We start from the raw sequence: 23045 nt of genomic DNA, 5'->3' as shown, positions 1-23045 counted from the left end.
TTTTAAAGAAGCTTTTGTGCTTTATTTACCCAATGGTTTTTGTGGTATTAACATCCCGGAAGGTCTATAGTTGCTGAAAAAATATATTTTAAACAGTGTTTTGTCGATTGTTTAATATTTGCAACTCAGAATCTCTAAGTAGAGCATGGAAAATGGATTGGGCAGATGGCTGGTCATTTATTGTCGCATTGATGTAAATCAAAAGTCAGCGCCAAACTAGCTGAAACAATAAGGGCTATATGACAAGTGAAGCATGCCTTGTCCTGATTGGTGCAAGTTGAAAACGCGCGATATCCTGTTTCCTGTTTCAGTAGTTTTGCGCGCTTTTCAGTTAATGGCCACCAATTTGTTGATTCGCGGGCTGAAATTGCGATTATTAATCTGGCCACATCCTGAAAGAGAACCACTCAAAAGGGCAATATCACCATGAGGAAAGCAAGGACGCGGATTGACCTGCTAAAGGTAAACTTAATTAACAGAATAGTTATTGTCTTAATTTAGGTGTTTCCAGCAGATCAGAATTTTTATTTATAAGATTTATTGTGCAGCGCGTTGCATTTTTTGTTCCTGTTAGAAGGTCTAAGAAATTACTTTGTTTTCAAATTGCAGGCTGTCAGGTATGGTGTAACTTTCAGCCCAAAGAATGGCCTAAAAGTTAAAGTGGTTGATGCCAGTTGCGAAGGTGACTTTATCCGGCCTCGGTCACCGGGAGATACACTTGAGCTGGTTATGTTTGTTGGTGGTGAGTATGTTTTATTTTTTAAAATGTATTTCAATGATTTCTGTTTTGATATTTTTTATTTGAAACTTGCAGATTTTAATGAAGCAATGCGCAAAGAGCGGGAAATGTGTTTGCAGGATTGTCAGCTCAAATTTGCAGAAGCAAGAAAGGCATATATTAATCAGAAGGCTAGTGATCTGTAAGTTGTAGAAATAAATGTAACGCATAATTTGTGAAATGATTATTGCAATAATTGACAGGATGCAAGCAAGAAAAGTATTATTGAAATCTGCACCCCGAGATGATTGTGAGCATAGTAGCCGGCGAGCACGTCTATTAGCTGTAGGACCAAAAGTAGGCAAGGTGGAGTGCATGGCTGAAGGGGCTGGTGAAGTCAGAGAAAGTGGTGAGTGTGTTTCCAATGTGTTAAATTGCATCCTGGATTTTTAAGGAATATTTTTCGACTCTTGGCTTGCTGTATCAGTGCTATTAAAAGTCCTTGGCTGTTGGCAGCCCGCATGACACACGTGTCTCGCCTGTAGTATCAGCCGGGTTGAGAAAATTGTTGTATTTATTGTTTGCAACCTGTCTAACTGTTCTTATTTTCAGTTCCCTGTTTTGAGAGGCAGGCGCCGGCCATGCAAACTGCCTTGAGAAGTGCCAAGTCTGCTGAGAACGACGAGAAGGACGTTGAAAGGTGTGCAGGGCCGTCTGCAAAGCAAGACGGAGAGGCTGAAAGCTGGGCTGAAGGGGCTGGTGAAGTCAGAGAAATTGGTGAGTGTGTTTCCAATGTGTTAAATTGCATCCTGGATTTTTAAGGAATATTTTTCGACTCTTGGCTTGCTGTATCAGTGCTATTAAAAGTTCTTGGCTGCTGGCAACCCGCATGACACTCGTGTCTCGCCTGTAGTATCAGCCGGGTTGAGAAAATTGTTGTATTTATTGTTTGCAACCTGTCTAACTGTTCTTATTTTCAGTTCCCTGTTTTGAGAGGCAGGCGCCGGCCATGCAAACTGCCTTGAGAAGTGCCAAGTCTGCTGAGAACGACGAGAAGGACGTTGAAAGGTGTGCAGGGCCGTCTGCAAAGCAAGACGGAGAGGCTGAAAGCTGGGCTGAAGGGGCTGGTGAAGTCAGAGAAATTGGTGAGTGTGTTTCCAATGTGTTAAATTGCATCCTGGATTTTTAAGGAATATTTTTCGACTCTTGGCTTGCTGTATCAGTGCTATTAAAAGTTCTTGGCTGCTGGCAACCCGCATGACACTCGTGTCTCGCCTGTAGTATCAGCCGGGTTGAGAAAATTGTTGTATTTATTGTTTGCAACCGTTCTAACTGTTCTTATTTTCAGTTCCCTGTTCTGAGAGGCAGGCGCCGGCCATGCAAACTGCCTTGAGAAGTGCCACGCCTGTTGAGAAGGACGTTGAATGGTGTGCAGGGCCGTCTGCAAAGCAAGACGGAGAGGCTGAAAGCTGGGCTGAAGGGGCTGGTGAAGTCAGAGAAAGTGGTGAGTGTGTTTCCAATGTGTTAAATTGCATCCTGGATTTTTAAGGAATATTTTTCGACTCTTGGCTTGCTGTATCAGTGCTATTAAAAGTCCTTGGCTGTTGGCAGCCCGCATGACACACGTGTCTCGCCTGTAGTATCAGCCGGGTTGAGAAAATTGTTGTATTTATTGTTTGCAACCTGTCTAACTGTTCTTATTTTCAGTTCCCTGTTTTGAGAGGCAGGCGCCGGCCATGCAAACTGCCTTGAGAAGTGCCAAGTCTGCTGAGAACGACGAGAAGGACGTTGAAAGGTGTGCAGGGCCGTCTGCAAAGCAAGACGGAGAGGCTGAAAGCTGGGCTGAAGGGGCTGGTGAAGTCAGAGAAAGTGGTGAGTGTGTTTCCAATGTGTTAAATTGCATCCTGGATTTTTAAGGAATATTTTTCGACTCTTGGCTTGCTGTATCAGTGCTATTAAAAGTCCTTGGCTGTTGGCAGCCCGCATGACACACGTGTCTCGCCTGTAGTATCAGCCGGGTTGAGAAAATTGTTGTATTTATTGTTTGCAACCTGTCTAACTGTTCTTATTTTCAGTTCCCTGTTTTGAGAGGCAGGCGCCGGCCATGCAAACTGCCTTGAGAAGTGCCAAGTCTGCTGAGAACGACGAGAAGGACGTTGAAAGGTGTGCAGGGCCGTCTGCAAAGCAAGACGGAGAGGCTGAAAGCTGGGCTGAAGGGGCTGGTGAAGTCAGAGAAATTGGTGAGTGTGTTTCCAATGTGTTAAATTGCATCCTGGATTTTTAAGGAATATTTTTCGACTCTTGGCTTGCTGTATCAGTGCTATTAAAAGTCCTTGGCTGTTGGCAGCCCGCATGACACACGTGTCTCGCCTGTAGTATCAGCCGGGTTGAGAAAATTGTTGTATTTATTGTTTGCAACCTGTCTAACTGTTCTTATTTTCAGTTCCCTGTTCTGAGAGGCAGGCGCCGGCCATGCAAACTGCCTTGAGAAGTGCCACGCCTGTTGAGAAGGACGTTGAATGGTGTGCAGGGCCGTCTGCAAAGCAAGACGGAGAGGCTGAAAGCTGGGCTGAAGGGGCTGGTGAAGTCAGAGAAAGTGGTGAGTGTGTTTCCAATGTGTTAAATTGCATCCTGGATTTTTAAGGAATATTTTTCGACTCTTGGCTTGCTGTATCAGTGCTATTAAAAGTCCTTGGCTGTTGGCAGCCCGCATGACACACGTGTCTCGCCTGTAGTATCAGCCGGGTTGAGAAAATTGTTGTATTTATTGTTTGCAACCTGTCTAACTGTTCTTATTTTCAGTTCCCTGTTTTGAGAGGCAGGCGCCGGCCATGCAAACTGCCTTGAGAAGTGCCAAGTCTGCTGAGAACGACGAGAAGGACGTTGAAAGGTGTGCAGGGCCGTCTGCAAAGCAAGACGGAGAGGCTGAAAGCTGGGCTGAAGGGGCTGGTGAAGTCAGAGAAAGTGGTGAGTGTGTTTCCAATGTGTTAAATTGCATCCTGGATTTTTAAGGAATATTTTTCGATTTTTTGTTAATGATTTCACATGCCCAAACTGCTCTTTAATTGTTTTTTAACCTTGCATCTGAAGCAAATCTGTGGCTAGACACATAGTTTGTTATGTTTTTTCTTTCGGGGTGCATTTTTAATTCAATTTGGTTGAGCTCCTCAATTAACTATTTATTTACTTCAGATGTCCGGTTGGAGAGTGCCTTTGAGCTTGTGCTAGAAGAGGCTGATAAACAACCCGAGCTTGACCAGATCGCTGTCTGCAGGGAAGAGAGCGGTGAGAATGGAGGAAGCTTTGATTATGATGATGAGTGGGCAACAAAACATTACTTGAATAATTCCCCGGAACCACCACCTTTGACTTCACCAATCTTGACGCCAACTAAAGGCCAAGCTGCTGATCTTGAACTTCAAGATAAAATGGCAACCAGTCCTTCAGTAGCAGGTAATTATATGTGTATCTAGATTTACAATATTTCAATGTTACAAAATGTCTATTTCTATTTTATTAATCACTCATCGCATTGTTGTTAACCAGGGGCTTCTGTACTCGAGAACACACCAGTAAAGTCGCATGGAAGTGAAAAAGTTTTGGCAAATGGTGAGTTTACTTGACAATATAAAAAATGGATAAAATTACTCCTTTCACCGGAAACTTACTTTATTAAATGTCTCATTTTTTTAAATCACATTGAAATTATATTTTTACCTGGTAAAGCAAGAATATGATTGGTCTGGTGTTTTGTTTTGCACAGAGGTAATTGTTGATTATAATTGTGTTTTTTTGCTGCGCGGGTTGCCTATTTCATAAATTCTGAATGAGATTTGATGAGAAACCTAAATATTGGTTTTTTAAGTCCCAGTTGCAGTTGCTGCTGAGTTGACACCTGGCAAGGCAGAAGGTGCAAATTCCATGCCAGAGGATGGTAAGTGGTCAGCCCGAGAGTGAATTTGCAGTCAGAAATAATATATCACGTGCTTTGTTTCAGTTGTCGCCCAACCAGCTCTACTACTTATCCGTGTATTTTACATTGGGAATTGCAGCTCTGGCCAGCTGATTCCATCATATCTACTGGTTGCCGAGGCGGCTTCAACCGGGTTACAGACTTATCCAGAATTAGCAGAGTTTGTGCAATTAGCAACTGAAAAAGAGAGCCATCTCCTATATTCCAAAATGACTTTGTGTAAGACAATGTTTTAATTTTTGATTTTTTAATGATCAGCAGGTCAAGTGAATCATGCCCTACTTCAACTTTTCAGGCGATCTCACCATGGAGATTGATGTACTCCAAGGGTTGCTTGCTGAAATGCTCCAATGCCCTGACCTTGAAGTTGAGACTGTTGATGCTAGAGACTTCATGATGTGCCGGCTTAAATCTCTCAGCCAAGATTTGAGCAAGGATGTTAGAATGTGCCTAATTGGTGTACCTGAGGGGAGCACATCTAAGCCGCTTCACATTCTCGGCCCGATGATGAGGAAGCGTGCGAAGCATGTGAAGCAAAGAAAATTGTTCCAAGGTAAAAGTTTTTGATTGGTTTGAAAGCGTTTTGTGACTAGATTAAAATTTTCTATTCATTAGCGGGGTGCACAAAACCAGTATTGGTGGCTGGCTTGCCTGTGTCTCTCAGTCCTTTCAAGCAACGGAAGTCACCACTCAAGCTGCTACCTATGGGTCCAAAGAAAAGCCTCCATTATTGCCTCTACTGCCCTAAATGGTCCCATGGAAACATGCAGAGGCACATCAGACTTGTACACAGTGGTGAACAGCTTGTAATGGAAGCGCTGGCCCTTCAAGACAAGGGAGCCCAAAACAAAGCCATCTACAAGATTGTTAAAGCTGGTGATAAGAAACACAATGAGCAAGCTGAGAAGGAAAAGAAAGGCTTCATCATCCCTTTCAGGAGAGGAACAGACAGCTCCGGTGGGATCCGATATGAGTGCATGTTGTGCCACTCAATTCTTACAAAGAAGGGCTTCAAATACAGCCATGCAAAGCACTGCAAGCCCAACACAGAACAGGTTGCCACTGAAGAAGTGCTTGAGTCTGCAGAGAATTTTGCGGTGGTCAATCTCACAGCAATGAACCACATGGCCATGTCCAAATCTGGTCAAATGGATTCCTACTATGCTGACTATGTCGGTAAGCTCTTGCACGGGATGCACGCCAAGAATAGAGAGAGCCTTGCAGAATTTCTGTGCTCTGGGGACCCGCTGGTTGAGGCCGTCATCAGGACCATTGCAGTCAAGCGTGAGCAAGGCAATAATGCCATCTTGCTGGGCCGACGCCTAGCAAAACTTCTGCAGCAGCTATATCACGGTTTCAGAGATCACCCCGACATCAAGGACTTGGGACTAGTGAAAGAGCTGCGTGACCTTACCAGACGGTCAGTGTGGAAGGGCACCACTGTAAATGCGAGCATCCATGCAGAGGATCGCCTAATTTCTGTGGTACACAAGATTGCCGGGGGCGGTGTTGCGTCCACCATGTTCAAGCGGCCGAATGATGTCATGGCCCTTACATCACTTTTCAGGCAGATCGCGCTTGCACGTACCACACAGCGTGTAGGCGAAACCCCAGAAGAGCAGGCCAAGATTAAAGAAGCAATCGAGGAGTTTACAGAAATCCATGCTTACTTGGAATCAGCTCACTACACATCCTACACAACTACTCGGGCTGCCATTCAGAAGAAGAAAAATGAGAAGTTGCACAAGCCACGAGTGAATCCTGATGACCTCAAGTTGTACAAAGACTACTTGAGCAATGGTTGCCAGATACATGCAGCACTACTGCGCACTGCTGTAGAAGAAAAGGATAGAAATAAGGCAGCCAAGCAATACCGGCTGCTAGCAGAAAACCTAAACTTGCTCTTTACCACCTTCAATGGCCGGAGGACAAACGAGGCTGCTGCCATCACGGTTGATGAGTACAATGGGAGGAACAATTTTGCCAACACCCACAATGAAATTCTCTCCGAGGTGCAGCAGGGAATGGCCAAGAATTATGACATTATTGGCTCTGTTGGCAAGGGGGGCAAAAAGGCATGTATCGTAGAACGAAGACAAGTTTATTTTCAAAGCAGGCAACACTGATAAAAATAAAGCGAGTGGATTGATAGAGGAAAATTAAAAAAATATATATTTAAGTACATGGAATAAATTGGTCTGTTAAGGGCTAAATTACCATGAATTTTTTATATTTTTAAAATAACAAATACAGTAATATATACCGCTTTAAAGACCCAAAATTAATAATTTCTGTCCATGTTATTCCTTCTTCTCCAGGTACTGTCGCTGATTAAGTCTGAGTGGCGCGAGTATTTCCAACTCTGCGCGGACAGTGATGTTCGGAGACTGGCTGGAGTGCATCAATGCAACTTCCTCTTTGGCACACAGCATGGCAATCGCATGAACACTTCAAACAGGCATAATGGGGTTCTGAAGGATCTCCATGGTGCCCTTCATGATGCTTCCACGCTGAGACCCCGATATTTGAGAACAACCCTGGCAACCAATTTGGGGACATTAAATCTCTCGCATGCAGCAAAGAAAATGCTCTGTCTCTTGATGGGCCACGAAATGAACGTGCATGATAGATACTACGAGCTTCCCACAGGTCTAGGATTCGGGCTGATGATGGGGCGCGCCCTAGAACTCTTTGAGGGTGGCGTTGAAAACCTCAGAAAGCACAAAGGGAAGACACTGGAAGAGGCTGTTGAAATGGAAGCGCCTCTCTTTGAGAAGGAGCCAGAGGAGCCTGAGTGAGTATTACCTGAAAATGTATTTTTTATATTATGAGAAACACCCCATTCCAAAGAATCGACCTTGAAGTCTTGATGGAGATGGAGAGGCCGAAGCGGTCAGCCCGGAGAGGAGATGCACCTGTGCGAGGAAGACAGATGCAAAAAGTCGCTGACAGTGGACCTCAGGAAGCTGTCCAGGGCGTTGGTGAAGGAATTCGTGGAAAAAAGAATTCCCAGAGGAAGCGTGACTCATCAAGCTCCTCATGCTCCTCCACTGTTAGCAAGAATTCCGGGTTGAGTGCCCTCCTGAGTGACCTTGATGACATGCAGCCACACAATACTACCAGGACTAAGAGTAGCAGGGCTACTCCATCGACATCCAAGGCTCTGAGCGGGTGAGATGAATGAGCGATTTTATAATTTTGCAAGCTTAATTCAACATTTTGAAAACCATTAGTGCATCCAAGAAAAAGCTGGTCTCTGGAAGAGCACCTCCCAGCACGTCAGGGGGCCTGAGCAAGCAGGCAAATAGAAAGCAAGGGAAACAGGCAGCTAAGAGGTGAGCATATTTTGCGGTTTGTTAATATTTAAAAAACCCTCTTCCCTAGTTGTCCTAAGAAGAGAGGTGCTGCCCCCAAAAGAGCGAGAAAGAGTAGCTCGAGTACTAGCAGCAGCAGCAGCAGCAGCAGCAGCAGCGACTCTGAGACAAGCGAGCTCCAGAGTGGACCTGATGTAATGCTGCCAGTCACTACTACCAACAGAAGATTGACACGGGCTGATCCATCCACATCCAAGGCCAAGAACAGGTGAGAATCAGTAAAGGTTTTATTTTGCATTCTGAGTTGACCATTTTCAAAACCCTAGACCAGCTACTTCTGCATCCCTGAAAAAGCAGGTATCTGGAGGTGCACCTCCAGAAACATCAGGGAAGGTCAACAAGCAGGCCAATAATAACCAAGGAGGGAAGGCAGGCAAGATGTGAGAATGTTATATCGAAGTTTTAATTTTTTAATATTTAATAACCTTCTTCTCTAGAGCTCCCAGAGTGGAAAATGACAATGCTCAAGAGCCACCCGTAAAAAGGAAGAGGGGCAGACCACCCAAGACAAATGTGAGGTGGGTACCGCCACATTTATATGATCAATTCGACCCACACTACTCTATAATGTTTATTCTTTCCAGCAACCCAGGAAAAGTTTGAGCAAAGCGTGTGCCTGCAGTAAAGGATTACACATGACAGAGCCATTTCAAACATATCAACCATTTGATTGGCCGTTTTCTTTTTTGGTTTTTCTTTTTTCTTTGAAAATCTTCGCTAAGATGCTGCGCAATTGTGGGGTTTAGTAAATTAAATGCAAAAAAGTTAAAAAGCTAAATAATTTATTTCAAGATTTTATTTGAGTAACAACTAGTATCAAATAAAATGGGACTTTGGAGTAGGAATTTATTGTAATACAAATATACTTGTGCTGGATGAGCCAGTGAAAGTACCTAAATTCAAAATCAGATTCCAATCCAAAATTTATTCATAACATATTACAACTGTTAAGTCGGGCTGCCAAGCTGGAGAAACTTGCTCCTAGCTTGCGTAAGGAAAGGCCTCAGATAATCACGTGTTAATCTTTCTCCTCCAAACTGTAAAACCCTCAAAGCATTGGCAGGTCCGCAATTACCCTTTGCAAGCCTTTCTCCATATTTGTTGAGCTGATCTAAAAGTAAAAGGCAGTTGAGTGACCGTGGGAAAATATTTTTGTTAAAAAAAAAGATATATATTTATATATTTTAATATTTGAAATATTTAAAACATACGGTGCAGAGCGATTAACAGCGGCTCTGAAAACGCGTGAAGATCCGAGTTCTGTTTTCTGCCTTCTCTGTCTGTGTTACAAGCAAGGAGAGCTGCTGGGCGGCAGTGTGCCAAAATCAAGTTAAGGAAAGCATTTTGCGGATTACTTCCTTTGTTAAGCGCATCCTCAACAGCAGCCCGGCTCAAGTAAAACGTGCCTTCCGGAAAGATGTATGTGATGCGCTTGAAAAGTGGCATGAATTCATGGTCATTAATATTTTATACAGCGAGAACAACACTTACATCTTCTTCACTTAACTGACTCTCTTCAGTGTACAGAATCTGTTGGTGCTCTGTGAGGCAACTTCCGAGGTCCCCTGTTGGGATTTAATTAAAAAATATTGAATTTAGCATGATATGACGAAAAGCATCATACAAAGGCTGTTGACAATTTCCACCTCTTTGCCCTCAACCTGATATAGCTCGAGTTGAGCTAGGCCAATTGCTTGATTGACTGCAATGCACCGCTTTTTCCAGGTGGCTGCTGCAGTCATTGCCGTACAAGTGCCAGCCCAAAAGTGCGCAGCAGCCATAACGCCTCCTTTCTTGAATGATTCCTTGTCCTTGAATGAATAATTGGAAGGCTCATTGTTGTCAATGGACCCCATTGTTAGACGGCCTCTCTCTTGCTCAGTCAAAGGCTGTACGCCATCAAGCCATTGATTTACCATTGAGTTCTTATCCTGGTGTTCTTGGACAGTGTCTTCTTCAATAATGTAAAGGCGCGACCAGCTCTGTTCAAGAGCCTTCTGCAGCCCGTCTGGAATATTCCTTGGAATAAAATGCTATGAAATAAAGTTGGTAGTGAAGCTTATTAAAAGACAACTTATTTAAGCAAACTTACTAGCCCGGGGTGCAGATTTTGCTTAGGCCACTTGACATTCTCTTCAGCTCGCATCTTCAGTTGCTCAAGGCCGTTCCTAGTTCTTGCAGCACCAAATTGCTGCAGGAGTTTCAAATGCGATTCTAGAAAAGACGATAAGATTATTTCAGTTTTCACTGACGCAGACAATTTTTCTTTATTCCTTCAAAACCTACCTGCACATGCAACTAGGAAAACCTCAAGCTGAACACCACCAACAGTTGCCTGGCCATGATACTCAAAGTCGCCTGCGCTTATCCTCAAGTCCATGAGGACACCCTTGGACAGGCCAGGATCAGGATGGCCCATGATAAGGAACCTGGCCCAGCAGTGGTGCTTAAGCCATGCCGGTTTCTCGTGACTTTCACCTAAAATGCGTCATGCACAGGGTTAATATTCAAAATTGTTACTGAAAGTGCTAAAGGCTTCAATTTAATATATGTATATTAACCTCCGTCAGCGCTAATCACCACACCAGGGACAAAGCGGCCCTCATCAAAAGCTATAACAACTTGGCCAATTGAACAGACTGCACTGGACGCTGGGAACCACTGCAGACTCTGGCTCTCCACTTCCAACTCGACTCCAGTGATCACATTTTCCAGTAGAAGCTTCATACTGCGATGATTGTAATGTTCAAATCGAAACAAACTGAAGGCAACAGTCGCCTTGAAGTAAATATGTGGCGGCAAAATCTGAAACGAGGCGTTGCAACAAAAAATTTTAATCTTTAAGTGCGCGTGCAGCGCCCCAAAATAGAAGAAAACCAGAACGACGCCAGAAAGGTTGTAAGTAAACAACAATGAATGCATAATACTTGATTTAATAATAGAAAAAGCAGGAAATTTCGCGGGATGTCAACTTCACAAAAAGACTTTAGTGTGTTCATCCCAGGTAGCGCAGATTTGTCACCAGGTGGCTATTCCTTGAATGATAAATTGTAATTTCTTTGCTAATGAAATAATTTCATTCTAAGAAACTTTGGAAGAATTCGTGCTCCACAATGAATCCAAATATGTTGAGGCCTGCCAAGATGAAATATCAGCCCGCAGCAAACTAATTTCCGATGTTGAAAAATTGGAAAAATTGAACAATAGAATTGAATGGGTCAGGTCAAAGGTTAAAAATTTGACAGCAGAGAAGGGTAAGGAAGAATATACTTTACAGTCGCATGCAGGTATAAAAATGTATTGTTAATTTATTTCAGACAGCCTGTTGGAATCAGCATGGAAGGCACAGCTTGTCCACCATTCAGAGGTTTCAATTGCAAGCGGGGTGAGTGGAAATGGCACTGTTAAAGTATTGCAAATATTATCAAAATGAATTGTTCCTGCGTGTCAGTTGGTGGACAGCTTCTATGCTGACAACATGCTAGTTTTCATTGACATGGGCCTCGTTGTGCAAGCTGCCGAAACTTCACAGACCCCATCCCAGGCTATTAAAAAGATCATACTTGGCCACTTCACAGAAGATGCTATCATGAACACCACAGTTGTTGGCTGCGATGGATTGATGTCACTCTTCCCCGCGCTAGTGCAGACTTTAATAAGTTGTTTAAATTTTAACACAGTTTCCGCAGCAGTGCATACTATTATCCCTTTAATTTTCAGGTACTCTGCAGCAAGAAGACCTTTGCCTGAGATTTGGTCCGGAAAAATGCAGCAGACATGCAATGATAACTGCCATCAGATCATTGAAGAGCAATCTCCGCCGCAAACTGATAGGCAAATCAGGAAAAAACAAACGCAGGAAGTAAACAGCTCTGATAAGAATGGCACTGGTCACATATTTTATTTAATAATGTTTCCAAACTGGGGTTTGACTTTCTAAAAATTTTTAAGAAGGGGAACTTTTGACAATTGTTGATTTCACAAACGCTTTCAAAACACCCCGGGTTGAACTCTACTGTGAAGAAGGGTAGCCATTAGTGCTTGTTGAGGATCCCTGACTTGGCCATCCTGCAGTAATTCATTGCTGAAACGAGAAACCAATGCACTCTGCCAGTAGGGGTGGCACAGCATTTCCAATCTGAAAAAATAGATTAGATCTTTAAATACGCACAGTGGATAAATGCACTTGCCAGCCTCTGAATTGCCCTTGGGGTGCCTCTGAAGACAAAGTTGTCTGGAAATGACTGGGCGCGAGCGATTTCCCTCAGCGTAATGGTCCGGTCAACTTGTGGGTGAATTAGGGTTCCACTCTTTGATGCCAAATTTTGCGAGGCAATTATAGTTTTAAATTTCTTGTTCCACTCGAGCCGTCCATAGGCGCCCTTCCACCAGCCATTGCGTGGCCCTGTTCTGGAAAGCATGCTTGGAGCCAGATTTGTTCCTTGCAGCCCGCTTAAAAGCAATACAATAATGTTAAATTCCTGTTGGGAAAGCAGTAAACCACATTTCCTACCATTGATCTGCAGGCTCAGTCAGCAAAACAGACCAGTCCTCTCCAGGCTTGATCTTGCTTATTCTGACCTGGTCTACTCGAGATAGTGGTTTTACCATCCTATGAAGTTTAACTCTATCACTGCCTCGGCGCATCTGCAAAACATATTGCTGCTCAAAGTACAATGAACACTTTTATTTCATTAATTTTGCAAGCTCGGAGGGAATTTGAACATGATCTCAGTAGGGCACATTTCTATGGTGCTCCAGACGCATATTGTTACTCCCGCAGGGTTAAAATAACACAAATTAAAAAAGCAACACACTTGGTCCCCTCCTGGAGACGGAGTTGAGATCTTTAAACAGATTTAGAAGTTACTTTGAGCCAATAATTTGCAACTGCTGTTGTATAGGAGGGACCATAAGTTGTTGCAGAGCGAATAAATGATATTTAATGGCGCGGCAGTCGCTAAAAAATATAGCAACTCCGGTAGCAGGGGGGGACCAAAAGTGGTTCACATCATAATTTGATATTCTAGTTACCTTTGCCTGATAGGCAGACTGCACAAGCGGGTATGGTTTCGCCCCGAGTGTGGTCTCCAAGTCCTTCAGGTCACTAATTGCATCCCGGACAGTAACAGGTCCAAAAATTGCAGGCTCTTCAGTAGAGAAATCCTGCAAGAATCAAGCCATTAGAATAGTTAGAATATGTATTTCACAAGTGACAATCGAGAAACCAATGGGCAACTGCCGCACTGCAGCTTGTGGCACTTCCTTCCAGACAGGTGTGTTCTCCGCGGGATGTCAGGGAGTTCTTCATTGCCAAGAGCCCCAACAAGGAAAAATCTGGAAAATAAATAATCGCCTGATTTTTGCACATAATTATTTCATCTTCACATATACCTCTGCCTAAGTTGAGGTACTCCAAAATCATCAGCTAGAAGCACCATCATCCTCGCCTGGTAACCGTGGTCCAGAGCGGTTTTTAGAGCTTCCCTGAGATGCTTCCCCTTGTCATGTGTAACAATTTCCTTCACATTTTCCATGATGAAGAAACGGGGCTTGAGAAATTTCACTACTTCCATGAATATTCCAGTCTGGCTGATCTAGAGAAATGCACATTTTTTAATAATCTTTCTGTCATAACTCATTCTTTTATTTCTTTTGCAACGTGGTTACCAGGTGGATCTATTTGTTACATCTTAGAGAATTAAAATAAATCTAATTATTCTGATCACATACGTTATTATTGTAATAAAAATAGTGATTCAAGAATTAAAAAAAAATCCTTTAAATATTTCTCATCCCGTAATTTAATAAAATACAAACATTCATTGATGCTCTCTTGCTTTTCTTCTGCCTGTTGCACTGAGAAAATCCTTGACATGGAGGACCGCCGATAATGACCTCCACCTCACCCTGCTGTGGTAAACCTTGTCCCAACTGGCAAAACAAGAGAATTTTATAATGAGAAAAATGGCATATGATGATATGAAAGCTCTATACTCTTTTCACTTGCTGCAGCCAATGCTCGACATAATCGCAATATACGCTAGCCTGTGGAAAATTTCGCTTGAATGTGCTGCAGGCTATTTCATTTGAATCCACTGCCCACAAGGTTCTGGTCAGCGAACTCATTTCAAGCCCGACACTCATTCCTCCGCAGCCAGCGAACAGATCAAGGCAGCGCAGAGGTCTGCGAGGGCCACTTGAAATAGCAGCCATGATTTGATATTTTGCAGGGTGACCAATTTCTTGCACGCGACCAGATTCAGCTTCTTTCACCGCACAACACGAGAAGGATGGAACGCCTGTGAAGCTCGTTGTTGGAGTAAACATCATTTCCTTCCTGCTTGCAGCAAAGAAGACCTGCACAACGCGCTGAACACGACTCAGTGGAACGATGCGGGCTGCAGAAGGAATTATAATACATATTAATTAATTTAATAAATATCTTCTCAATGCAACATACAACAATTTGTGAGAATTAACGTATTTTCAGCCTTGGCATTTCCATCCCTTTCAAATGCTGCAGCCCTCAGCCTGATTTTACAAGCAGATCTTGAACTACCTGCCTTCACACCCTCCGGTAGAATGATGCCTTCAACCCTCATAATTGAGAGCAGCTCTTGTTTTTCACATTCAACGGCAACACAAGTGTGTCTTGAGATCATCATGCCTAAATACTCCACTGTGGGTTGACCATTAATTCCGCTAGCCACAACTTTTGCATTGCCAATTTTCCACCACGCCCTTCCACCGGAGCATTTCAACCCGGACACAAAATCGACTGGCAGCTTGAATGCGTAATTCATTTCCAACCTTTAAAATATATTTAATAATAAATTTATAGAACGTAAAGGTGAGGGTTGCATTACTTTTGTTGTACGTATTTTAACTTAATCTCACTTTACCTGTATCTACAGAAGTATATGTCTTCCCCTTCAGCTTGTGTGGCAGCAACACTTACACAGCACCTCAGATCCTTTTCCACTACCTCGCAGCATCTATCGGTTTGGAACAGTTCCCTCTCATCCGCTATTTCTCCAAGTAAAGAGAACGAAGCCCGCCTAATTGTAATTTTTAACAGCATCCTCATCATGCACCATAAACTGCTAAAAACTTACCGATAAATGCATCCATGGTATCTATCACCATCTCTGAATTCTTCTTCAACCTTAAAAGACACAATCCTGATAACTTCACCTGCACCATACTTCCAGAATGAGCCAAGAGGCTTCATTTTCTTCGGGCTGCTGCATCAACAATAAACAATAACAACAAAACACTTGAACACATGCGGTACGCGCCATAACAAATCAAACAAAAATTGGCGCGCTTTTAACAGATTCAAAAATTTGATTTTTGATGAAATACTTAAATTTCACCCAACATATTTAAAATTTTTACTAATAAGTATCCTACAGGCTGCTAGCGATTTATCAGATTTTTCTAGCAATCTGGAACCGCGAACAATCGTCGAAAAGACGTGATCTATCAAATTATGGGTTTTTGGCATGGATCGATCAGGCCCTTTTCGCTCCCAAATTTGGTTTTGGAATTTTTTAATCACACATACAGCCCGTCCACTTGTTTTGCACGGTTCATCAGAGCAAAAAGCAGCTTATTTCCGAAAATTGCAATATTTTGCTCATGCTGCCGCGCAAACTCCATGAGAAGCATAGGGTGTGCGGGCGCCTCTGCCCGAACAATTTGCAAATTGCCGTTATTAATTGTTGTACCACTGCAGATGGGTTCAAAGGTGAACAGTTGTGTTGCGGGAAGCTCTTTTAATATTTTCCAGGCTAGCAACAATTTTTAAAGCGCCAATTTTGAGAAATACAGATGGATCTATGGTGAAAAGTTAACAAAAAGATGATAGATCACGGCCAAAAAATTCCAAAAACTGTCAAAACATGCTTTTCCCGATTTATCAGATTTTTCTGGCCATCTGGAACCGGGAACAATCGTTGAAAAATAGTGATCTATCAAATTATGGGTTTTTGGCATGGCTCGATCAGGCCCTTTTCGCTCCCAAATTTGGTTTTGGAATTTTTTAATCACACATACAGCCCGTCCACTTGTTTTGCACGGTTCATCAGAGCAAAAAGCAGCTTATTTCCGAAAATTGCAATATTTTGCTCATGCTGCCGCGCAAACTCCATGAGAAGCATAGGGTGTGCGGGCGCCTCTGCCCGAACAATTTGCAAATTGCCCTTATTAATTGTTGTACCACTGCAGATGGGTTCAAAGGTGAACAGTTGTGTTGCGGGAAGCTCTTTTAATATTTTCCAGGCTAGCAACAATTTTTAAAGCGCCAATTTTGAGAAATACAGATGGATCTATGGTGAAAAGTTAACAAAAAGATGATAGATCACGGCCAAAAAATTCCAAAAACTGTCAAAACATGCTTTTCCCGATTTATCAGATTTTTCTGGCCATCTGGAACCGGGAACAATCGTTGAAAAATAGTGATCTATCAAATTATGGGTTTTTGGCATGGCTCGATCAGGCCCTTTTCGCTCCCAAATTTGGTTTTGGAATTTTTTAATCACACATACAGCCCGTCCACTTGTTTTGCACGGTTCATCAGAGCAAAAAGCAGCTTATTTCCGAAAATTGCAATATTTTGCTCATGCTGCCGCGCAAACTCCATGAGAAGCATAGGGTGTGCGGGCGCCTCTGCCCGAACAATTTGCAAATTGCCGTTATTAATTGTTGTACCACTGCAGATGGGTTCAAAGGTGAACAGTTGTGTTGCGGGAAGCTCTTTTAATATTTTCCAGGCTAGCAACAATTTTTAAAGCGCCAATTTTGAGAAATACAGATGGATCTATGGTGAAAAGTTAACAAAAAGATGATAGATCACGGCCAAAAAATTCCAAAAACTGTCAAAACATGCTTTTCCCGATTTATCAGATTTTTCTGGCCATCTGGAACCGGGAACAATCGTTGAAAAATAGTGATCTATCAAATTATGGGTTTTTGGCATGGCTCGATCAGGCCCTTTTCGCTCCCAAATTTGGTTTTGGAATTTTTTAATCACACATACAGCCCGTCCACTTGTTTTGCACGGTTCATCAGAGCAAAAAGCAGCTTATTTCCGAAAATTGCAATATTTTGCTCATGCTGCCGCGCAAACTCCATGAGAAGCATAGGGTGTGCGGGCGCCTCTGCCCGAACAATTTGCAAATTGCCGTTATTAATTGTTGTACCACTGCAGATGGGTTCAAAGGTGAACAGTTGTGTTGCGGGAAGCTCTTTTAATATTTTCCAGGCTAGCAACAATTTTTAAAGCGCCAATTTTGAGAAATACAGATGGATCTATGGTGAAAAGTTAACAAAAAGATGATAGATCACGGCCAAAAAATTCCAAAAACTGTCAAAACATGCTTTTCCCGATTTATCAGATTTTTCTGGCCATCTGGAACCGGGAACAATCGTTGAAAAATAGTGATCTATCAAATTATGGGTTTTTGGCATGGCTCGATCAGGCCCTTTTCGCTCCCAAATTTGGTTTTGGAATTTTTTAATCACACATACAGCCCGTCCACTTGTTTTGCACGGTTCATCAGAGCAAAAAGCAGCTTATTTCCGAAAATTGCAATATTTTGCTCATGCTGCCGCGCAAACTCCATGAGAAGCATAGGGTGTGCGGGCGCCTCTGCCCGAACAATTTGCAAATTGCCCTTATTAATTGTTGTACCACTGCAGATGGGTTCAAAGGTGAACAGTTGTGTTGCGGGAAGCTCTTTTAATATTTTCCAGGCTAGCAACAATTTTTAAAGCGCCAATTTTGAGAAATACAGATGGATCTATGGTGAAAAGTTAACAAAAAGATGATAGATCACGGCCAAAAAATTCCAAAAACTGTCAAAACATGCTTTTCCCGATTTATCAGATTTTTCTGGCCATCTGGAACCGGGAACAATCGTTGAAAAATAGTGATCTATCAAATTATGGGTTTTTGGCATGGCTCGATCAGGCCCTTTTCGCTCCCAAATTTGGTTTTGGAATTTTTTAATCACACATACAGCCCGTCCACTTGTTTTGCACGGTTCATCAGAGCAAAAAGCAGCTTATTTCCGAAAATTGCAATATTTTGCTCATGCTGCCGCGCAAACTCCATGAGAAGCATAGGGTGTGCGGGCGCCTCTGCCCGAACAATTTGCAAATTGCCGTTATTAATTGTTGTACCACTGCAGATGGGTTCAAAGGTGAACAGTTGTGTTGCGGGAAGCTCTTTTAATATTTTCCAGGCTAGCAACAATTTTTAAAGCGCCAATTTTGAGAAATACAGATGGATCTATGGTGAAAAGTTAACAAAAAGATGATAGATCACGGCCAAAAAATTCCAAAAACTGTCAAAACATGCTTTTCCCGATTTATCAGATTTTTCTGGCCATCTGGAACCGGGAACAATCGTTGAAAAATAGTGATCTATCAAATTATGGGTTTTTGGCATGGCTCGATCAGGCCCTTTTCGCTCCCAAATTTGGTTTTGGAATTTTTTAATCACACATACAGCCCGTCCACTTGTTTTGCACGGTTCATCAGAGCAAAAAGCAGCTTATTTCCGAAAATTGCAATATTTTGCTCATGCTGCCGCGCAAACTCCATGAGAAGCATAGGGTGTGCGGGCGCCTCTGCCCGAACAATTTGCAAATTGCCGTTATTAATTGTTGTACCACTGCAGATGGGTTCAAAGGTGAACAGTTGTGTTGCGGGAAGCTCTTTTAATATTTTCCAGGCTAGCAACAATTTTTAAAGCGCCAATTTTGAGAAATACAGATGGATCTATGGTGAAAAGTTAACAAAAAGATGATAGATCACGGCCAAAAAATTCCAAAAACTGTCAAAACATGCTTTTCCCGATTTATCAGATTTTTCTAGCAATCTGGAACCGCAAACAATTACTGAAAAAGATGGATCTATCGCTGCACAAACTTATTTCATTTAGATCTGTTTATTCCATTTTTCTTTCCCGCCCCTGCACATTTCGCGCCAATTTTCAAATCCTATTTCCTACCGCGCCGCTCTTTAGCCAATAACATCACACTTTCGATTTCAAAGCATCACACTTTCAATTTCAATGCATCACAAGCGACACCGCCTCCTTGCTCACTCTCACTTTCATCAGCTGATTGTTATTGTGCATCGCGTGCTTCACACATTGAACGTAATTTCGGTAATTTCCCTCAAGCCTGCAGGACACACACACAAAATGGATAGGCATTGGGAAAGGGCACACGACTTCCCCAATTCACGCGCATTCAACTGGTCAGATTGCCTCGGTTTTGCTGGAAATGACCTGGAAGAACGTAACAAGATTGACAGACGCAGGCAAGCGAACGAGCGCCTACCTGGTTTCGACAGGGTAAGACACACAACAAACATAATAAATTAATTCCTTGCATTAATTGTATCTTTATCCTTTACACAGACAAGAGTTGGCAGCTTGAACACGGTTTGGAAGGGCACATACAATGACTTCATGATTGGCCAGTAAGTACCATTATTTTATACCATGACTATGTACCGTTCTATTTTAAATGCTAAAATAATTTTAATCCACGGGATGTAACAAATTGATAGCACTCATAATCAATTCCTCGCCAATTCCTTCCTAAAATATCTGATTTTTATTTTATCATAAACATCCCGCAATTATTAAAAATGCTAGCATAATTTTAATCCACGGGATGTGACAGTTTTCCTTCATAAAATGTCAGATATTTATTTTATCATTAACATCCCCTTCCTTACATCTGTGTTCAACATCTACTTAATATTCCAGACCAATGCCGGACTATCAGGAGTCGTACCCAAACGTCAAAGACAGGATGCGCGAACGGCAGCAACAGTATATTGACTGGACACGTGCTCGACTCAACCCAAATGTAGACGTGCCAATATTGAAGATGCAAAGACGAAGTCCTGAGTTGCCAAAGCTGGAATTCCATCATCAGCCATGGCTTGAGCTGTCCGCAAAATCGGTGGCAAAAAAAGACCAGTAAGTCAACACTTAACCTCCTTATTTTTTCCTTTTTATTAATTAATGCTTCTGCTTTTCCCTAGACTTGCTGCACTGGACTATCTCAGGTCCTCGCATCCCCAGGTCAACAGAGAGCTTGACGAGCACAACGCTCTACAGAGGTAAGAATCAATGAAGTTTACATATTAAGCAATTCACTAAACAAATAATTATTTCCCTCTACAGATGCCTTGCAGTGCCGCTCTTGGAGTATAAGTGGCTACAGACCGCACTCGACGCAGTGTCAGGCGAATGCACTCTTTTACGGGATGACGAAGACCTTTGGTTTGCTCACCTCAACATCGACTTGGATGCAGCAGTCTACCAATGCCTGCAGGAGGCAGTGGGAGTCTGGGCACACTTCTCTTTGCCAGGACGTGGCAAAAATTCATACAAAGGTAGCAATTATTTCCATACCTCTACCATGATATTAATTCTTTTATTCCACACAGACAAACTGCTCGTCAAGGCCCTAAGCAGCACTAGTCCGTCTCTGCAGTTGAAGATTGGCTTCAACAACGCCACCATTGACGAGTCGTGGCTCATCCGTATGACCCGGGGTGTCCAGCTGAAGTGCCAGATTCGATTCACCAGCGCCACAATCGTCTACCAGATACCTTATGCAGCCACATTAGACGCACTGACAGCCTTGCGTCACCTGTTCTTCCCAGGAAGGGGTCCACCAGAAGCACAACTGGGATCGCCGCTGGTAAATTTTGTACAATTTTTCTTGTACCTAATTTGTTACTTAATTTCAAATTCCTAAATTAAGGTACCGCAAGAGATTATTGACGGGTTGCGCAACGGACAACAGCTGATAGGAGGCCCACTCAATGATGAGCAGCTGGAAGCCGTCTGCAACATCCTGACCCACAGCCGCCTTCACCACGTTTACACTTTGGTGGGACCGCCCGGAACAGGGAAGACGAGGGTTCTCGACGAGGTGCTGCTCCAAATTTACAAACACCACATGGAGGACAACCCAGCAGATGCCCTGTAAGTATAGCACTCCATTAAACAAATTAATATTTACTCATTCTTTAATCTTTGCAGCGTCCACCTAGTAGTAAATAGCAACAAGGGTATTGGCGCGACAGTCAGGAGACTCCTGCGTAGAGACGTCAACCGGGCCGCCATCGTGAGACTGACTTCAGAGAGGGAACTGGCGAACTGCCCAGAAGAGACCATGGACCTGACCCAGCGAGCATCAAAGGTTCAGTACAAGAGGGAACACCAGCTCGTAATTGGCACCCCAATCTCTATTGCGCGGATCAGCTTATCAGAAGGTGCCAACAACCGCCCGCCACTCATCACATTGGTAAGTTATATTTAATAATATTTAATGGTAATTGAAAATCTTTCAATATTTCACGGGATGTTACCACTGCATATATATATCTGAGAAAACTTGATTTACCATTTCTAAGCCAACCAACTGTCACTCATCCACCCCGAATATTTCATATTGACAATTTAATAAAGCAGCTCGATTCTCCACAGCTCGACGAGGCAGGTTCCTTTTCCTTCCCTGACATCGCAGGAGCCCTTACGATGAACGGCCAGGCAGTCGCAACAGTCGCAGCAGGAGATCCACTTCAACTCACCCCCAGAAGCATGAGTCCCATCAACGCAGCCCTGGATGGTGGGAAAACCATCTTCCACCTCCTTCCCCATACTGGAGATTGGATTGGCCCAAAGTAAGTGTTTAATAGTGGCATTCAAGTTCAACACTAATTTAATTTCTTTTTTCCAGCTACATCCCCCACCCAGGCTGCGGAACATACCTGACGAAGAATTACCGTTCCCACTACAAGATCGTGGAAGCAATCTCCTCTATTTTCTACGGTGGCAAAATGGTAAGTTTAATTAATTTATGATATTTTATTTTCCATCAATTAATTATTTCCAATTATTTTCAGACGGCAGCCCAGCCCACAACACCAAGTGACGATCGCTGCAAACTGCGCGAAGCACTACAGCCGTTCGGCCTGGGGGACACGGCCGAGGCCTTGTACTGGCTGGACTTCCACAGTCCAGCTGAGAGGGGTCTATATGACCCCTCTCTGTACAACCCTGGCGAAGCTCGTCTTGTTGCCACCATTGCTTCGCAGGTCTCGTCACGGGTTGGTGCCAACAGAGTGTGCGTCTTGACACCATACAGACGTCAGGTAATTTATTAGAGCAATTAATGGTAATTTAACAGTCGACTTTAACACTTTCTATATGATTTCAGATGGAGGATATTGCCAAACTGGTGCCTCAAAAGATCCCCGTCCAGACAATTGACGACATCCTCGGACTTGAGCGGGACATTGTTGTGATCTCCCTTGTGCGGGCTGAGAAAGGAGGGGTGTGCTCAAGGAAAGCTGAAGCTGCGGTGATCAAGAGGGAGTTGGCACACGACGAGCATTTGCAGCCCGAAGCCCCATCCTTCCTTGGCTTTATGTCTCACCCCAACCGTGCCAATGTGATGCTAAGCCGAGGTAAAGAGGTTGTCCTGATTGTTGGTTCCAAGGAGCACTACCTTCGATCGAACGCAGACCACTGGCGCCAAATTGCAGACAGATGTGTGAGCCTGCAAGTGGCAAACTTTGAGTGTTGATTATGCTTTCTGTGATTAATTGTGTGCCAGCTTGCGAGTGCCATGTATTAGTAATATTTATATTCATAACTGTGCCTCATTTACCATCTCAATTTTGGATCCGTTGATACATGCTTAGCTTTATAATTAAATTTTAATATTGTGACTAGTTGTGAAATTATACGGGATGACAGAAAACATAAATCAATATAATAAATACACTGTTTATTAAATGACTTCAATACATCAATAAATATATGTTACATCTCAAATTATAACAATAATTTATGACTGAAATTTGTCTCTTTTACGGGTTGAATAAATTATTTTAAATGTAAAAAAGAATTTGTTTCATTAAAGTAGCCATATTCTAA

The 23045-nt window shown here is 42.9% G+C and overlaps 7 protein-coding genes across 10 annotated transcripts in view; 6 read left to right on the top strand and 1 right to left on the bottom strand.

Annotated features, from left to right (window-relative positions):
- LOC135943270 (vascular endothelial growth factor receptor 1-like) overlaps positions 1–23045 on the top strand; it is a 45336-nt gene that overhangs the window by 10771 nt on the left and 11520 nt on the right. The window lies entirely within an intron of this gene.
- LOC135944375 (uncharacterized) lies at positions 166–1489 on the top strand. The gene is made up of 4 exons (XM_065491255.1): positions 166–462; positions 610–742; positions 815–920; positions 982–1489. Exons 1-4 carry the CDS (start codon positions 427–429, stop codon positions 1169–1171), a joined length of 465 nt encoding a protein of 154 aa, XP_065347327.1. The 5' UTR covers positions 166–426; the 3' UTR covers positions 1172–1489.
- Positions 1485–2726, top strand: LOC135942167 (uncharacterized). The gene is made up of 4 exons (XM_065488151.1): positions 1485–1863; positions 2067–2222; positions 2426–2590; positions 2698–2726. Exons 1-4 carry the CDS (start codon positions 1728–1730, stop codon positions 2724–2726), a joined length of 486 nt encoding a protein of 161 aa, XP_065344223.1. The 5' UTR covers positions 1485–1727.
- LOC135942166 (uncharacterized) lies at positions 2701–6817 on the top strand. Its single transcript, XM_065488150.1, has 9 exons — positions 2701–2958; positions 3162–3317; positions 3521–3685; positions 3911–4171; positions 4265–4327; positions 4584–4652; positions 4716–4910; positions 4987–5244; positions 5307–6817. Exons 1-9 carry the CDS (start codon positions 2823–2825, stop codon positions 6815–6817), a joined length of 2814 nt encoding a protein of 937 aa, XP_065344222.1. The 5' UTR covers positions 2701–2822.
- LOC135943919 (uncharacterized protein DDB_G0271670-like) lies at positions 6959–12393 on the top strand. Its single transcript, XM_065490588.1, has 11 exons — positions 6959–7485; positions 7542–7862; positions 7925–8026; positions 8076–8273; positions 8332–8445; positions 8503–8583; positions 8650–11090; positions 11152–11319; positions 11383–11450; positions 11517–11724; positions 11786–12393. The coding sequence occupies exons 1-7, from the start codon at positions 6989–6991 to the stop codon at positions 8666–8668; spliced, it is 1332 nt and encodes a 443-aa protein (XP_065346660.1). The 5' UTR covers positions 6959–6988; the 3' UTR covers positions 8669–11090; positions 11152–11319; positions 11383–11450; positions 11517–11724; positions 11786–12393.
- On the bottom strand, positions 12144–15158 carry LOC135942165 (uncharacterized). The gene is made up of 10 exons (XM_065488149.1): positions 14971–15158; positions 14529–14878; positions 14063–14466; positions 13886–13999; positions 13460–13662; positions 13294–13402; positions 13100–13231; positions 12579–12712; positions 12256–12517; positions 12144–12203 (listed from the first exon to the last, which is right to left on the bottom strand). The coding sequence occupies exons 1-10, from the start codon at positions 15156–15158 to the stop codon at positions 12144–12146; spliced, it is 1956 nt and encodes a 651-aa protein (XP_065344221.1).
- On the top strand, positions 14711–22766 carry LOC135943917 (putative helicase MOV-10). Of its 2 annotated transcripts, XM_065490587.1 has the most exons (13): positions 14711–14862; positions 19260–19433; positions 19500–19561; positions 19854–20069; positions 20135–20212; positions 20277–20488; positions 20543–20799; positions 20863–21086; positions 21144–21408; positions 21591–21787; positions 21844–21946; positions 22010–22258; positions 22324–22766. In XM_065490587.1, exons 2-13 carry the CDS (start codon positions 19281–19283, stop codon positions 22690–22692), a joined length of 2385 nt encoding a protein of 794 aa, XP_065346659.1. In that variant the 5' UTR covers positions 14711–14862; positions 19260–19280; the 3' UTR covers positions 22693–22766. The 2 variants fall into 2 exon arrangements, with proteins under 2 accessions (XP_065346659.1, XP_065346658.1); XM_065490586.1 differs by lacking the exon at positions 14711–14862 and having other exon boundaries at positions 16233–19433.

The sequence above is a fragment of the Cloeon dipterum genome, chromosome 4 (genome assembly GCF_949628265.1).
Source record: "Cloeon dipterum chromosome 4, ieCloDipt1.1, whole genome shotgun sequence".
Taxonomy (NCBI): Eukaryota; Metazoa; Arthropoda; class Insecta; order Ephemeroptera; family Baetidae; genus Cloeon; species Cloeon dipterum.
Note: the sequence above shows the minus strand (reverse complement) of the source record. Positions and strands in the feature narration are given on the sequence as shown.